Source organism: Pseudorca crassidens, chromosome 2 (genome assembly GCF_039906515.1).
Source record: "Pseudorca crassidens isolate mPseCra1 chromosome 2, mPseCra1.hap1, whole genome shotgun sequence".
Taxonomy (NCBI): Eukaryota; Metazoa; Chordata; class Mammalia; order Artiodactyla; family Delphinidae; genus Pseudorca; species Pseudorca crassidens.
In genome coordinates this window covers 47,894,185-47,911,265 of record NC_090297.1, presented here as the reverse complement: position 1 = coordinate 47,911,265, position 17,081 = coordinate 47,894,185, and the positions used below count along the sequence as shown (strand labels likewise).

The 17,081-nt window shown below is 45.4% G+C and overlaps 1 protein-coding gene across 2 annotated transcripts in view; it reads left to right on the top strand.

Annotated features, from left to right (window-relative positions):
* The window catches only part of DAB1 (DAB adaptor protein 1), a 1,170,471-nt gene that overhangs the window by 1,143,980 nt on the left and 9,410 nt on the right, over positions 1-17,081 (top strand). Inside the window, exons 14-16 of one of the 2 annotated variants that reach the window (XM_067726315.1) lie at positions 5,549-6,097; positions 9,887-10,014; positions 10,372-10,470. In XM_067726315.1, coding sequence (XP_067582416.1) covers positions 5,549-6,097; positions 9,887-10,014; positions 10,372-10,455 — 761 coding nt within the window. In that variant the 3' untranslated portion in view covers positions 10,456-10,470. The remainder of the gene's footprint in view (positions 1-5,548; positions 6,098-9,886; positions 10,015-10,371; positions 10,471-17,081) is intronic. The other variant, XM_067726314.1, reaches the window with a different exon arrangement.

Sequence of the window (17,081 nt, the reverse complement as noted above, 5' to 3'; positions counted from 1 at the left end):
ACATTCAGATTCTGCTTCTTCAGCTGCTAAAAAAAAAAAAAAAAAGATAGATTACCTCCAAGATTTTTTTTTTTTTACCTCCAAGATTTTAATTTTTAGAAAGTAAGTCTAAAATTAATTTCAGTTAGCGTATTTTTGCCACTCTTACTCTACTTCGGCTATGCTGAGAAACAAAACTGGGCTTCAGCTGGTGTTAAACTGTCTGCCGTCTTCCTCCCTTAACCGGCCTTAAAAATCACTGCAGCTGTTGAATCTCCGGCTCCTGTCCCTAATTGCCCAGCCAGTGACCGGGAGATGGGAAATGACCTGGGGTGTGCAGCACAATTAATAGGCTGGGTTTGAACCCTGGCTCAGCTGTTTATTTATAAGCTTTAGGCTCCTGGGCAAATTACTTAACCTGTAAGAGTCAGAGTTTCTTCATTTTTATAACTGAATTTAAAATAATACTTACCTTGCAACAATATCATGAGAATTAAATGAGAAAATAAAGTCAAGTGCCTCTGAAAAATGCTGGCACGTTGTAAATGCTCGATGTGGAAAATGCTGTTATTATTATTACTCTGACGTCTAAAGTAGAAGAAAATATGTCTTCTTCTTACCTATATTTTTTTCCTTTGCCTTCTTGGGATGTTCTCTTAAAAAATGCATGAAATAAAGTTTAGGTCTTTGACTTCCTGACTGCACATGGCGGAGCTGGCCTGAAGGGCTTGGAGAATGTGCTCTGTATGAGTACAGACCCTGCCACTAACCAGCTGTGTGACACTCAGCTAGATCGCTTTGGAGCCTCAGGGAACTTATCTGTAAAATGGGGATGATAATTCCACCTCATAGAGCTGTTCCCGAGTTAATACATGTAGTATAAAACATTTAAAACAGTGCCTGGCAGTGTTTACATAAGTAAGCACTTCGAAAACGTTCTCCGCCCTACTCACTGGGGACCCTGGCTCTGCTACCTACCCTTGCCGTGTAGCCACATCAAACCTTCCCCTCCTGAAGCTGTAGGTTCCTTGTATGCAAATTAAAGAGATACTGATAACAGCTACCCCAGAGGCTTGTTTGCAAGGATCGACTCCACAAAAAATGTGAGCTCCACTAGAGCAAGGATTTTTTTTTTTTTTACTGTCTTGTTCTTCACGCATCTCCAAAGACAAACAGTGCTTGGCACCCAGGAGGGCCATTTTTGAACAAATGAATCAAATGACATAATGTAGATAAGAGGTACCATATAAGTTCTGTATATATGTTGGAGGAGTCCTTTAGTTTTCACTATTTTCTTCCATTTTAGTCTGCTTTTTTTTTAGTAATGAGGATATCCCCAGGTGCCAGCATCTGGTTATACATTGCGATTTTCAACACTGCAGGTGTTTCCTTTCACTGCACAGCGAGGAGATTTATGATTCATCTGGACTTCATGGCGTAAACAGATGCTCCTTGGCACCTCCTCCCTCCACTGTTGAATGTTAACCAGTAAACAGTCACTAAGCTGTTAAGTGGCTGCAGTGGCAGCCACGCAGTGGTTTCCCATGTTCAGTGCTACTGCAGCCCTGCCACTGAGATGTCCCTTCAGGGAGGCACAGTGCCATGTGGCCCGAGAGCCTTGGCTCACAGGTCTGGGGAAAGCCCCCACTGCAGGGATCCCTCCCACCCAGGAAGAGCAAGTGAGACCTGCAAGTTCCCAAACATGATACCCAATTACCCTTGTTGCCTTTTTTTTTCTTTTGAATATTGTACTTTGTTCTGAAGCAGATGGCATGAAGCCAGGGAGACATGCTAATAGCTCTCTCCAGAAAAGTGTGCACAGCCCATCTGTTGGCTCCTTGTGGAAAAAAGGAAAAAAAAAAAAGATAGGGGGGGAAAAAGCATGCCACCAGCAGTAGACTGACTCATCAGAGATCATAGCACTTACGGATGCTGGAGTTTAATTGGAGACTTAGAAAAACGCAGTGAAGGCATTTATTCCACTGTGACTCATTCACCTCTACCTAGAGCCTTTCTCCAGCCTCCAGCATTTATGGAGCAGTGGATGTGTGCCCAAAACTGTGCTAGACGCAGAGGGGGGAGGGAGAAAGAAAGAAAAGGTTCCTCGTAGCGGGAGCTTTCCAGTCTCATGAGGGAAGACAGAATCACCGGGCACTTCCGACGCAGTGTGACAAGTGCCACAATGGAGATGAACATGGGGGACTGTGCACTCCCAGAGGAGAACCAGCTGAGTCTAGAGGGCAGAGGTGATGCCGAACCACGTCTCAAAGAGCAAAGGAGGGGCAACCATGTGAAAAAGAATTAGGGATGGCTTTCCAGGCAGATGGACCAACAGAGACGAGAGAACAGGTTGGGTTGTTTGCAACTGCTGCAGGGAAGGGTGCCAGTGGGAGAGCAAACGGAAAATGGGGGTGAGGAAGTGGAAAGGAACTGACCCCAAAAGCTCCAAAGTCAAGCTAAGGCCTCCGGGCCTCATACTCAAGGTCATGAAGCACTGTACAGCTGACCTTTGGACAACACGGGCCTGAACTGCACCGGTCCACTTACACGTGGATGCTTTCCAAGAAATACTGCAGTAGTACTATATGTGGTCTGCGGTTGGTTGATTCCGTGGATGCAGACCCAGGTAGACGGAGGGCCAACTATGAGTTATATGCAGAATTTCCACTGTGTGCAGGTGAGCGCCCCTAACCCACGCGTCGTTCAAGGGTCAACTGTATTTGCATTTTAGAACAGTCGTCTGGTGGCAGTAAGGAGGGTGGGATGGGAGCCAAGCAAAAAAATAGTCTGGCTGGAGGCTGAAGCCTTCCATCCATTTACCAAAATGGGCATCAGGGTTGGTGTGATGGCAAGACCCATGGGCAGGTCTTCACCCTGTCGGACCCAGTGCCCCTTTTTTATAACAAGGATTTGTGATGTCTCCTTTAATATTTTGAAATGAAACTCATAGAGAATATAACCTACCTACTTGGTTTTTCAGAAATCAATATAATGTCCTAACTGTAATATAAGGAAGAAATAAAGGAAACTAATTTATAATAACAAGATAATATATAGCAGTAAGGAAATACCCAGGTAAAACTACACTAGAAAACATACTAAGTGGTCAGGTGTGTGTACCTATGACTAGAATCACCACAGGTTCAGACCAACCAGTACAGGAGTGTCATGCTTCCTCCAACACCATGATCAGGGACCGTGATTTTCCAAGTTGGTGAACAACTCCTGACAATGTTCCAGACAAAACGAAATATAGTCTCCCCTCAAATTACACAGTTCTTACATTCCTGGAAAATGTAGTGCATTAAAACTGTGCAAAGAAACTTTGATTTTCCATGTGATTCAAAGTCCAATCTAGTCCCTGGTGGCACTTTTGGTGCCGTAGCCTGGGTTCCCGGTTGAGGAACTAAAATCCTGCAAGCCACAGGGTTGCGCCACCCCCCCAAAAAATAAATAAATAATAAAATAGTCATTTAAAAAATCTAGTCTATACTCAAATAATCGCAAACAGAATGCTGACATTTCTTTGTCATGCACGTTATCTCCCACATTATAGAAGGTCTAGTGTCAGTGCTCTTGGCCCCTTAAATGCCAGTACTGTCTGGCCGTGAAATTATCATGACAACCAAAACACACCCCAGAAATTTCCTAATCATGCCTTAGGAGGCAGTAGCACTCCCACTGAGAACCATTGAACCCTGTCAAAGTCAATCAGAAAATAAGAAAAACAGTGTTGCCAAATTCTTAGTCTGTTGGTAGGTTCAAGTCACTGCATTATTATGACAGACAATGTAAGCAAGTTGCAAGTTTAAATGTCAGCACCAATGCCTCTTCACCCCTCTCATTTCCGGGCACTAGGACCAAGGTGATCTGATAAGGATATTGTCTGTTTTGTTGCCACTCCTGCCTCATTCCATAAAAGTATTTAACACTATTAGATTGATCAGTAGGAAGCCCGTGTGTCTGTCTCTACCCCACTACTGGAGCCTCCTCTGACCTTGGAAGGAAATGGACTGGCTTTGAAGTTGGCTCCATCCCTTATGAATCCATTGAAGGGCAGATCTGAGGCTAGAGCATGAGTGAGGCAGCCCACACGGGATTTCTCTGGGCTCACCGGAGTCACTGACACAACCCAGGACATGCCCAGTGCCCCTGCACTCGCCAGTCTTCCATTTGGAAGTTGCTAGGATACCGTGCAACCACCCTCTTCTTTTCCTGGTCTCACTCCTCCTGTACCTACAAATTCCTTCCAATAGCCATAAAAATGCATATTTTGAGAGGCCGTCTACTCTGCCTGGACTGGTCATCTGTCTCCTGGGCATGATTGCACCCTGAACAGGGTGGGGACCCCTGGAAGGACATGGGAGTCTCCTCCAGGCCCAAAGTGAGCTAAAACATTACATGGCTAGACCAGCTTTACCGACTGTGCTAAGATCAGAAGTCAGTCTTGGCCATCTGCGTGAGGCAGTGGGAAGAATGCTGGCTCTGGGGACAGATGACCACAGTTCAGGTCCTGATCCCAGCTTGTCTCAGCTGTGTGAGCCTGAATGAGGTGCTTTTCTTCTCTGAGCACCAATCTCCTTTTCCCTCAAATGGAGATGATGACACCGACCCTGCAGGGATTTTGTAAAGATGTGAAGCACCTAATACTGTACCTAGCATGTTGTAAGCATTTAATAGGTGGAAATTATTATTGTTTCTATTATTATGGTACAGAGTATCACTTGTGCTCCTTTTAAAATGACTAGATCTCACCTGAAAGGAATAATATAGCAAAAAATTGCGGTGACATATGTGAGTACACCCCCTGGAGTTTTGCAGTGCCCAACCTATGCCACTGTATGAGGTGGTCCTGAGTAGATGCTAACTTACATTTTTTTTTTAATCTTTAAATTAACCCAATGAGGCGCAGAAGGTATTTTCTACCCATTTTACAGATAAGGAGAGGCTTAGAGAGCTTCTGCAGCTCTCCCCAAATTCCATAGATAAGAAGTGGCAGTCTGAATTTTAACCTTTGCCTCTAAAACTCCAACATTTTGATTCTTAATCATTTTGCACACCGCTTCGATGCTGAGAAGGAAGATGTTATAACCTGGCTTTACAACAAAGAGCTTGACTCTTAGAGAGCTGAAGCATTTGGGAATGCCCTGAGTCTAGCAAGAAGGGGAGGCAAGATTCAAACCCAGATGTGCCTGGTTTCCAGCGCTCTGCCTTTTCCACTGAGACACACTGGCTTCTGAGGTTGTGTGATGTCAGAAACCTCTAAGAATTATAAGACTATAAGAACTTTAAGAACTATAGTAATATTATCATTACTCCCCAGATCTCTGCCTGGTGTCCCCCTCACTGTATTCTAGTCTCTGCTTACAAGTCATCTCCTCAGAGCAGTTTTCCCTGACCAGGGCTCTAGAAGACAGACTCCAGGAGAGCAGGGACTTCTGTCTTACTCACCTTTGAATCCTAGCACACAGCCTGACACTCAACAGTTGCTTGGTCCCTTTCTGCCCATCACTTGACTCCCTGAATAATTCTTACCCAAGGCGCCTGACTTTTTTTTTTAACCTTGCAGGTTATGTTGCAATGGGCGCCGTCCTCCCATCCTTCTGGGGCCAGCAGCCCCTTGTCCAACAGCAGATCGCCATGGGTGCTCAGCCAGCAGTCGCTCAGGTGATGCCAGGGGCTCAGCCCATCGCATGGGGCCAGCCGGGTCTCTTCCCTGCCACTCAGCAGCCCTGGCCCACCGTGGCCGGGCAGTTTCCGCCAGCCGCCTTCATGCCCACACAAACTGTTATGCCTTTGCCAGCTGCCATGTTCCAAGGTCCCCTCACCCCCCTTGCAACCGTCCCAGCCACGGGTGACTCCGCCAGGTCAAGTCCACAGACCGACAAGCCCAGGCAGAAAATGGGGAAAGAAATGTTTAAGGATTTCCAGATGGCCCAGCCTCCACCCGTGCCCTCCCGCAAACCTGACCAGCCCTCCCTCACCTGCACCTCAGAGGCCTTCTCCAGTTACTTCAACAAAGTCGGGGTGGCACAGGATACAGACGACTGTGATGACTTTGACATCTCCCAGTTGAATTTGACTCCTGTGACTTCTACTACACCATCGACCAACTCACGTGAGTGCCCTTCTCTGAAGGCATAAACCCCCAGGGATCAGTTGATGCCTTGCTTCTGGCGTCAGAGAAATCACCTCGGTTGCATTCAACAGGCCTCTTTGTGTATATGACTGCTGCTACGAATAGCCTCCCGTGATTAGGTGCCAATCCTACGCACCTTCTCCACGTGCTTTATGTTTATTATTTCTATACTCCTAACAATGCGAGTGGCAAGTTTCGTTAGACCTGTTTGACAGATAACGAAAGTGAGATTCAAAGACAAAGAAAATAGACAAAAGGGTGGAATCGGATACAGGCCTGTTATTTATCTAGCATGTTACTCTGGCCCTTAAGTTTCTGTTCCCTTGCACATCCATGTATTCATTTATGTACATCCCAGCTCTGACACATAGATTTGGGTATGCCTTATTGAACTAAAAATGAATGGTGTATGTGCATTTAAAAAATGTTAAGGACAAGTATAAAAAATCAGAAAAGTAAGATCAGGAGAAAACACAGGCCAGAGGTAGAGCAGCCATAAGGCCTCCTACAGCTGGTAGAGTGGCAGCGAGAATTTGCTCAAAGCTTCAGGTAGTCAGAACGCTCTGCGCTGGGAATCCAGAGAGTGGCGTGATTACTTACTAGTTTTGTGTCGATGGGCAAGTCATTTTACTTCTGTGGGCCTCAATGTCCTCATCTGTCTTAGGCTAAGGGTCATAAAAAGGATTCAGTGGTACATGTTCTAAAACATTACGTGCCTCACAGAGTTGGAAGTATTTTTATCATCATTGTTATGGCATACTGAGCGGGTTTGCGCAGTCTTGGACTGAGGTTCTCATCCTGCCTTCTCCACCCCAAACTGTGTCTTCGGGCAAGTGTGTGACTTCCTTTAACCTCAGCTGTGTCTTGGGTGAAATAAGTGAGCTAGCTTCAATAGCTCTGTGCCTTGTCCTGGTTCTGGCATATTCAGTGATTCTATCCCAGCTCACTTTTCTATGGCCAGCATCTGGAAAACCAGCCCTGTGCAGCCAATCAGAATCCAGATGTACTTGGGCACGCCGATGCCTGGTTGACACCACCCGGGGAAGGTGTCTGGTGATCCAGCCTGTGCCTTGACAGTTGATAAGGGGAATGAAAAGGCTCATGGAACAGTGAGGTTGGCGTTTTCATTACTGTCACAGATGGTACGGATTACTGCTTAGCCAGTCCCGTGAATTGTCAAAAAAAATCTAATGTTAACACAATTAGATAGTGTCACTTCAGCAAGGTTTGGGATGCTGTTCTGAAAATGAACCTCTTCTATGGGTATAAATAACCTACTTCCTCTCAGGCCATATGATCTACACGGTGGGGGCATCTCTATTCACTGCAGCTCACAGGGTTTCAATGAAGAATCATGAATAAAAAATGAAATGCTAAAGAAATGACAGCCATGCAGAAAAAGCAAGCATCTTTTGAAGACAAGTGTCTCTCTTTCAAGGGGCTTGTGTGCCAGCTATATACATAAAAGAGGGAAGTTTAAGTTCTTTGAGGACAGGGAATATGTCTTAATCATCCTCGTGCTGCTACACTTCTCGTGATGGTTGTGTGGTGTCTGGCACATGGGATGTGTTTTGGAAAGATTGTAGAGGATGAAGGTACAAAACAAAGGCTACTCAGCTACTGTCGTGTGTCAGAGCGGGAGATTTTGGTCCAGATAATTTTTTGCTGTGGGCGGCTGTCCTGTGGACTGTAGGATGTTTAGCAGCGTCCCTGGCCTCTAGCCAGGGCCACTAGACGCCCGGTAGCACACATCCTCTTCCCCTACCATGATGACCAAAAATGATTCTAGATAGTGCCAGATGTCCCTTGGGAGTAAAATTGTCCTAGATTAAGAACCACAGTTTTAGGGTATAGAGGTATTCTACAAAACCTTCTAAAGGTTCAGATACCTGCATAAATAAACTTCGAGTTTTGCATCCCACTGATTCCATCCAATAAGTATGAGCAGTATATCTCTCAGAATCGGCAGCTCTGTCAGGGTTCTCAGCCTTTAGTAAGCAAGAAACCATGTCAAACACAGTTCAGAATCCAATTACACTCATAATTATTAAGCATCTACCGCATATCAAGGTGTTTTCATAAAGCTTATCTCATTTAAACTCTCTCTAAATGGTTTGTTCTATAGGCATCTCATGAAACAAAACAGACTTCCTTTTAAATTAAAAAAAAAAGAAACAATGTTTTATTTTAAAGAAAATGAGTGCAACCTATCTTTTTTTTTTTTTTTTTTTTTTTTTGCGGTACACGGGCCTCTCACTGTTGTGGCCTCTCCCGTTGCGGAGCACAAGCTCCGGACGCGCAGGCTCAGCGGCCATGGCTCACGGGCCCAGCCGCTCCGTGGCATGTGGGATCCTCCCGGACCGGGGCACGAACCCATGTCCTCCACATCGGCAGGCAGACTCTCAACCACTGCGCTGCCAGGGAAGCCCGCAACCTATCTTTATATCCTCTTATCCATCAGCATCACCTTTCGAATGTTTTGAGTGGAGAGGAACCAAAAGTACACCTCAAATAGAAACAGAAAAGCACAGTGGACTGAACACTGTCAGATTTGTGTTAAATCCCAGCGCTCCTGCTTCATAGCTGTGTTAACTCTAAGAAAGGCACTTCACCTCTCTGAGCCGCAGTTTCTTCATCAGAAAAAGACAATAGGTACAGTAGCACCTTGCAGAGTTTATATTAGAGAGCATAATGAATGCAGAGTGCCTAGCACCGTGTCTAGCTTGCTGGCCCGCAATAAATAGCATCATCATTCTAAAGAGAGGTTCATCGAGGCAAAAGCAACCCACCAAGTTTTATAATCACTCACTGTCTGACAAGCAGCCAGATTTTGTAAATTCTGGGATGTAATGGCAGGGAGGCCTTGTCAATGGCTTTTGAAATTCAGCTACTAAATCAAGCCACGCCTCCCCCCCTCCCTTGGGGCTGAGCCAGTGCTGGGTATTTTCAATGCCAAGTTAGACATTATTGAAAAGAAAAACAAAGACATTATTGAAAGGAAAGTAGTTTCTAATGGCGTATTTATTATAAACCTCTGGGATAACGGAGACAAGGGAAATGTGGGAAGGTTAGGACAGAAAATGGAGATCCTTATGGAACAAGGAGAAAAGTGGCAGCTGTGAAGTTGCCGTCGGCTACATTCATTTTCCCAGATCACTGAGACACTCTGTTCAGCACGTGTTTATCAAATACCTACTGTGTGCCAGGATACAAAGCCTGCTTCTACCACTTGCCAAGTCTGTGGCCTTGAGCAGTTTAGCAATCTTTACCTTCCTTATCTGTAAAATTGGAAGAACCCCACCTCGAAGAGGCTTTATGCGGGTCAGTGATATCGCCTGTAAAATTTCTGATGGCTTCCGACACATAGAAGGCACTCAATAAATGCACATCACTCTCCTCTTCTCTATTTATTCTTATTGAAATAATTATATGAAGTTAAGAAAGAAGACTGTAGTCCAGCAGGTCTCAATTTGAGTCTGCAGAAACACAGAATTTCTGATTCAGTAGGTGTATCTAGGGTGGGGTCCAAGGATTTGTATTACTATCAAGTTCCCACCAGCTCCTTCCTGACCATCAAATTTGTGAGAGGACAAGATTCATAGGTACAGAGGAGATATTAAACCGTTCAACCGATTTGACTTGTGATAGGAAGGGAGGAGTCCTGGGATTTGACTTGAATATAATCATATCCCTGAGGTTTCTGTGGGGTATAAACGGTTGCTGCCGGACACTTAGGATGTTTTCTTTTTTTGCATGGTCTCTATGTAGCTCCAACCCCAGCCCCTAGACAGAGCTCTCCATCCAAATCATCTGCATCCCACGCCAGTGATCCGACCACCGATGACATCTTTGAAGAGGGCTTTGAAAGTCCCAGCAAAAGTGAAGAGCAAGAAGCTGTAAGTGACCGATTTGTTCTTTCGGTTTTGTTTTTTTCTTCAATTTAAAACCTCTGTATCTGAAATGGACAATGCATGAGGAAACCTATGTAGAAAAGAATGCTGGCTCAGACTCTTAAGTTCTAAAGGGGTGACTAAAGGCATTTTCTTTTATGTTCAAATGAGCAGCTGAAAACCGTTATCCTTTCATTAAGTTGTTACTACAAGTTCTCACATTTGCGGAAGTGGCATCCTCTAAAGGAAGTGCTGCCTCCTTTAAAATAACAGAGTGTATGTGTGCATGAAAATATGCCCAGCTGTCTTATATTTTCAATTACTGAAAAGAAAAAAAAAAAGTGTTATCTTCTTGTGTTCTAGCCTGATGGGTCACAGGCCTCATCCAACAGTGATCCCTTTGGTGAGCCCAGTGGTGATAATATAAGTCCACAGGCCGGTAGCTAGATAGCACAGGTCTGGGTAGGTATCTGTCCTTTTGATCTCCCACCCTTAAGCCATCCGCTTTCCCTTTTGCTTGTTTGTTACCTCAAGTCACATCCCTGATGTTTACATCATCTCACCTTGCCTGGTGTCTGTTTTCCACCTTGTTTATCCTCATGGATGCATGACCTTTGACATATATTGGGAGGTAGGGGTAGAGGTGAGGAGTGGGGAATGGTCGTATTTTATTAGTAATATGTTCTGAGGGGAGGGGTGTTGCTAGCAGGAGGCATGGTCAATGCTACTGAACGTGGACTCAGTGTCTAAAATCATCAACATTCTGAGATGGACACATTCTGCCCACCCTGATTCTTTCTCAGTGAAGTACGGTCTGGATGCTTCAATCTTTTAAGCAGCGTGTCAACTGCATTTGCCTATACTCGGCAGATCTAAAATAAGGTCACCAACCAAACACACTGAGAAGCCAGACTAAGGAACAAAAACAAGCAGTGCTTGAAATAAGGTTGATAGAGACATGAGATCATCGTAGTCCATTTTGTCTGGCCAAAAGGGGCCCCCGCACCCTTTCTGACGTGAAAGTGGAATTCAAAGCTCAGAGACGTGTCACGTTCGCTTCTGAGGCTCTGCTGTTTGCACCTGTGTTACAGCCTGTGGTTTGCCACCAAACCACTTCAGACTCCATCAGCAGCGGCTTCAAGAGAGGGGTACTTACATTTACTAGAAGTGGGTTTTGGCACTTGAATTTTAATACATCTGATTTTAGGACAGAAAGAGGGGCTGATGAAGCGAACTTTCCCAGGAGACAGAAGTACCCCTTGTTACCCAGGCATGATTTCTAAGGTCACTCCTTGACGAATGTGTTCAATTTTCATATACTTCTCTAGCTTTCCATAAACGTGTAGGACTGCAAGGCCCTACCGACAGAGCTCTGTTTTTAGACCTGAACATTATGGTCAGAACCATTAAAATGGTAAATAGTTTTCACTGTTCATAAGTGGATTCTCAGGCTACCTTGGAATCAGTTGCAGTTCGTGTGTAAGTTATTTTGATGCTTCTTGAAAGCTCATCCAGTGTTTTGAAAGTGCATTTTGCTAATAGATTTTATGATTAAAGAATCTCACATACCATACTTCTTGCCATGTTTCACCTCAGTACGATAGCACATGAGAACACATCATGCCACGCACGTGCCCATCTAAAAATCCAGTCTTGCATAGCTGTTTGGGGAACTTGTGATACAGGCAAAGTCAATGTTCCAGGAAAGACAAAAGTTGGAGATGATGGGTGGACGCCTTGGGAAGATTCCCCCAGAGGTTTTTCTACCCCTTACATATGTTTTACTTCACATGCTCACCCTTGCCTTGAAAAATTTGATGAATGAACTGGAGGTGACAAGGGCCATTCATCAGCGTAACAGCCAACATCATCCTAAAATTGAGTTCTTCTAGAGAATGAAGATGACGTGCAGCATTTGCAGGTCGATGTTTCACACCCTCATCTTTATGAGCCTGTTATGCTTGAGACAGTCGTACAGGCTCTTCTGTGAGGCTTCAGCCTGTTCCGTGTTTGATGTTCTGTCTAGAACCCCAGGCCAAGGTTGAGTTGTGAACGGACGTGGCATAGTCTAGTGGGAAGAGCTCAGAATTTGGAACTTGAGCTCAAATTCTAGCTCAGCTACTTAAGAGCGGGAAATCTTGGGCAAGAACCATACTTGCTATTGAGCCTTGGTTTGCTTATCTGCTGAAAGGGCCTCATGTATACATTACATTAACTAAGATAGCATATGGAGACAGGTACTCGGTCCTCGGCTTAAAAAAATCTGGTTCTGGAGCAAGAGTGAGTTCAGAATCTGGCGCTAGCGCTTATAAGCTATGTGACCCTCGTGAGACGTCATAATAATTCTCGATCTTATTTTGCAAAATGAGGGTAAAAAGAGTGTTCTCCTCATAAGCTTATTGTTTGGACAATAATCATAGGAGGTGACGTGTGTGGAGCTCTTAGCACAGCATCTGACACAGGGAAAGCACCCGAGAGCTGTTAGTTGCCATCGCCACCACCAACACCATCACCGCCACCCCCATCATCATCCTATGTGCTCAGTAAATGTGGTTCGCCACTCCCTTGGATTTTATACGTTTAGCCCTTATGTCCTCGTGTTGAATAAATTCTACCATAAGGACCCAGGCCACTGGCTGGGAGGTTTTGCTTTTTACTTTCTATTTGCAGGTAACTAATTTTCAATATGCCTCAAAATAGCTTTGGGAAAAAGAAAAACCCTACTTCTTAGTTTTCTGGCTCGCCCTGTCCCATAATCAGAAGGACCCCTGTTCGGGCCTCACAGGCTGCCTCTCACTTCTCAAAAAATGAGCAGCCTTATCTTAGATTCACATGTAACTCATAATAAGTAGCTCCCAGCTCCACAGGAGGGCTGGGCTGTAATCTTCCGTGAAACAGTTTTCTCCCTTTGAAGGCTTAGTCTGGCAATTACACAATTGCCTATCAAGAATTGCGTTCCAAGAGGCTGATGCCAGCCTTGCCGACACATCCCTTAAGACACCCATAAGGAAAGTCCAAATGAGCCTTTTGGGCCCCTCCTTCAATAGCAGTATAAGCCACGTTTGATCTGTCTCCATCCCATTCACCCATCCACCCAACTGGAAATTTACTGACTGCAATTTCTTAGGGCCTTTCCAGGCATTTGGAAAAAGGATACCATGCCGAGGGAGTTCTGTCCATGGCTCTGTTTTCCCCGCTGCCTCCATACAGTTGGAAAGCAAGAGTCTCAGCCTTCTTATCACCCTTGCAACCATTATCTCCAGCTGCTTTTTATTAGAAATGCCCGCACAATTCTGAATAGGGAGGGGTGACATCTGTTGATAAGTTAAAACCATATTGCACCCTAGTAAGAGGAAACGGATGGCCTCAATCCTCTCAGGAGGAAGCTTCGGGGCCAATCTCAAAACAGCATTTCTGTTTTAGCAATAAAGGGGAATATCTTCAATTATTTCATGTTTTTCCCCTACCCTCCCATCTGGGAGAATCACGTGTCTTTGAAAGACTGGGTCAACAGGGGCAAAAAAAAAAGAACCCAAATAATATTATAATGGCTGGCGTGGGAATGGAAGGTAATTTATACTCCACTGATATGTTGCTGGAGCAATTTTAAGGGCGAAATGTTAGCTTTTGAGGAGATGAAAGAAAAAGGAAAACATTTATTTGGTTAAATGGCTAAGTAAATAAACTGCCTATCAGACTTTCCCAGCTGTCAAGTCAAAGTAGCGTCTGTAACAATGGGGAATTGTTTGGTCTGTCTCCCTTAGTAACAGCAGATATTGCCATAAAAAGTCACTGTCATTTGTTAAGACCAATCTTCATAGTGGGAACCCAAGACATGTAAAATGTTACCTGATGGATTTACAGTGTTCAAGGGAAAAGAAAGCAGAACTTCAGATGCTTTTGGTAAGAGATTTAAAAAAAAAAAAAAAAAAAAAGGAAAGAAAGAAAAGAAATGCCCAGAGTCAGGGGACTTGGGTCTGAATTATGGCTCCAAAGCAGGTGACCTTAGGCAGGACTTTAGCTATAGCCCCTGGAACCCCCAGTCACCACGTATGGATGAAGACGAATCATAGCAAGAGCGCCCTCCTCAGGCTCTCCCAGAATCAGAAGATACCATGAGTATGAAAGTGCTCTATAAGCTTTGAAAGTAGAATACACGTATTTGGCATTATTATCACTATGCTGTTTTTAAATAGAATCACATAACAAAGAGCCTCAAAGCAGAGAACCACCAAAATGGAAGAATAATCTCTCCTTTTCATGGGCATAGCACTCCGAGGCAGGTCCGAGCCAAGCTAGTCCAGGCGGGAGATGGGAAGGCCTGGTTGAGAGCAGTGTCGGCCAGGTTGGAGAGATGGGCGTGATGCCCAGGGATATGAAAAGATGGAATCAGGAGGAGGTTAAGGCTGCAGGGAAGTGGGAGGTGAGGAAGAAGAGGGCGTGTGCTAGGATGACCCCCAGGTTCCTGCCTGAGTTGGGGGATCTAGGTGGCGCCAGGCATGTGCTAAGGAATGCAGAGCTGCAGGCTTGAGCAGAAAAAAGGCCAGTTTACTTTGGGACCAGTTGCACCCGAGGTGCCCTTGAACTTCCAAGCAGAGATGCCGGTGGACTGCTGCATAGGAGACTCTGGAGAACAAAAGACTAGAAATGGAGATTTCAACATGGTGTTCAGCCCCTAGAGTAGTGAGCACACCTAGACTCCACTGATCATTTAGACCCGAGGCCAGCACACTCTCTGGGACTATTTACGTTTTTGTGGGCCATCTGGCCTTTGTCACAACTAATCTGCTCTACTGTTGCAGCAGGAAAGCAGCAAAAGCGCATAAAGGACTGGGTGTGATGAGTGCCAATAATACTTTATTTACAAAAAAACTGGCAGCCACTAAAATGGGCCAATGGGCTGTCGTATGATGACCTCTGAGTTAGATCACGCTTACTGTTTCTAGAATCACCCTGCAGAAGCTAACGCAAGGAGGCTTGCATTTACTATGACTAATAAAATAAATGTAAAAATTACTAGGATGTTAACAGCACTTTTATAGACATCACCTAATTCAATCCTCAGGGGAATGCTCTTAAGTATTTTTATCATTCCTATTTCACAGATATGACAGGTGAGGTAGAGAGGTTTATGACATGTTGAAATCACACGATTCACATGTAATAGGGCTAGGATTTGAATCTAGACCCAGATTAAATAACGTAAGAGCGCTCAACCAAGACCGGGACACCTAGGTTTCAGCAGCCTCGCTGACGTCATTGCTTGTGACCTGAGGCAGACGGCTTCATATCTGACCTCTGGTCTTCTCTTTGGTAAAGCAATTCCCACAGGCCCTTCTAGCGCTTACATTCTAGGACCCTCTAACTTGCCCACGGTCACCCAGCTAGAGCATGCAATCCCCAGTCCTCAAACTAGATCTTCCAACAGCAGCCTTCTCCCAGGCTGTCCTTATTCCCAGCTAGTGAAGGAAAGGCCAGACGTCCCTGAAGTATGTTGACTTCATTAGGGGTCCTGGTGCCTATCTGGGTGAGAGCCAGGACCCACTCCTGACCACCAGGAAGCTACTCAGGACAGGCCATCCTGCTTATGGCAGAGAGCGGGTACCAGCAACCTCAGTGCCCTCCTCTGCTACCTGACAAGGTCGAGAAAGGTGAACTAAATCTGCCAAGCAGATGATTGTACCCATTATTATTGGGGAAGTGCAGAATTGATCAGGACATGTGCAGACCCCCTGGGAACTCAGAGTGTGCACCTCTGTGTTCACCAAGTGGGTTTCAGCACCCGAGACCCCTGGAAGCGAGTGCGTTTAGCAGCAACTTCAGTCTCTAAGGCATCATCATTAAATTCATCTGTATTCTGAAGACTTTCCTACTCTGAAGGCCAGAGTTTCAGGCTGAAAGCTTTATTGTTTCCCTTTCCTCTGAATAAAAAGGAAAGGAAGACTCCTGTCCCTTGTTAAAATTCCTTATGTCATATGAGCTCACTTATTACGTGTTACAGTCCCATGATGTTGATGTTACAAACCCCATCGTACAGATGAAGAAACTGAGGCCCAGGTGAAAAGCCTTCTTCAGTTCATACAGGTAGTTAGGAAGTTGCTGGGGTCTTTGTGGCTCTAAACCCCATGCCTTTTTCATGGATTCAGGTGGAACTTTGAGTTCTTACAGCCTTATTTCCACTCCCTGGTTACCATCACCTTTTTCATTTTATCAGGCCAGGAGATGTTAGACCCTGCTGAGCTAGGCCCAAGTGTTCGGGCTTAAAGACCCTGAGGTTGAAGTTGCTGCCTCGGCAGGGCAATGCTGAGGACCTCAAGCTTTGGCTCACCTCCTAGCTGCAGTCTGACCCCCAGCTTGGCTCGGCATGGCTCTTACCCCCAGGCTCCCAGGAGGGGCAGATATGGGCTTGCTCAGCAGCTAGATTGCACGGCGCGTGACCTCACGTCCAAGACCACCTTTCTCAGCGTGCCACGTCTTCTCCCCACTCATCATTTGTTTTGGACATACCTTTGCTCCATGTGGCCAAGCTTTCCAGAAACAAACACAATGAAAATTAAAGGGATGCAAAGTCATAAGCACAATTTAGGTGGCTTTTCCAAAGGGGCTCATTATAATGTGGGATTGGAAACTATATGCCTTTATACTTCAAGCCAGACGGGTGGAGATAGGTAGGGAAAGTGAGGGAATAAGCACAGAAAGGGGAGTCCAGACCCTGGGCTGCCCTCCTGGCTCTCTACTGATTCCTGCGGACTTTGGGGGAAAAAAAAAACCCTCCCATCTGGGGGCCTCCATTTCTTCCTGTAGGAAAGGAACCGTCGGATCGATGGCCTTTCTTGCTTTGACATTTTACAAAAGGGGTCATTGTGGCAGTGGAGAGGACAGTGGGCTTAGGAAAGAGCTGGGTGTGTTTACATGAAACGCTCAGGAAAACAAATCTAATCTACAGTGGCCGAAAGCAGGTCCGTGGTTGCCGCACTGGAGTGAAGGGTTGACTGAGCAGGGCCCCGAGGACGTTTCTAGGGCGAGGAAATGCTGTATAGCCTGATTGCTCTGGGGAGGGCCAGATGGGTGGA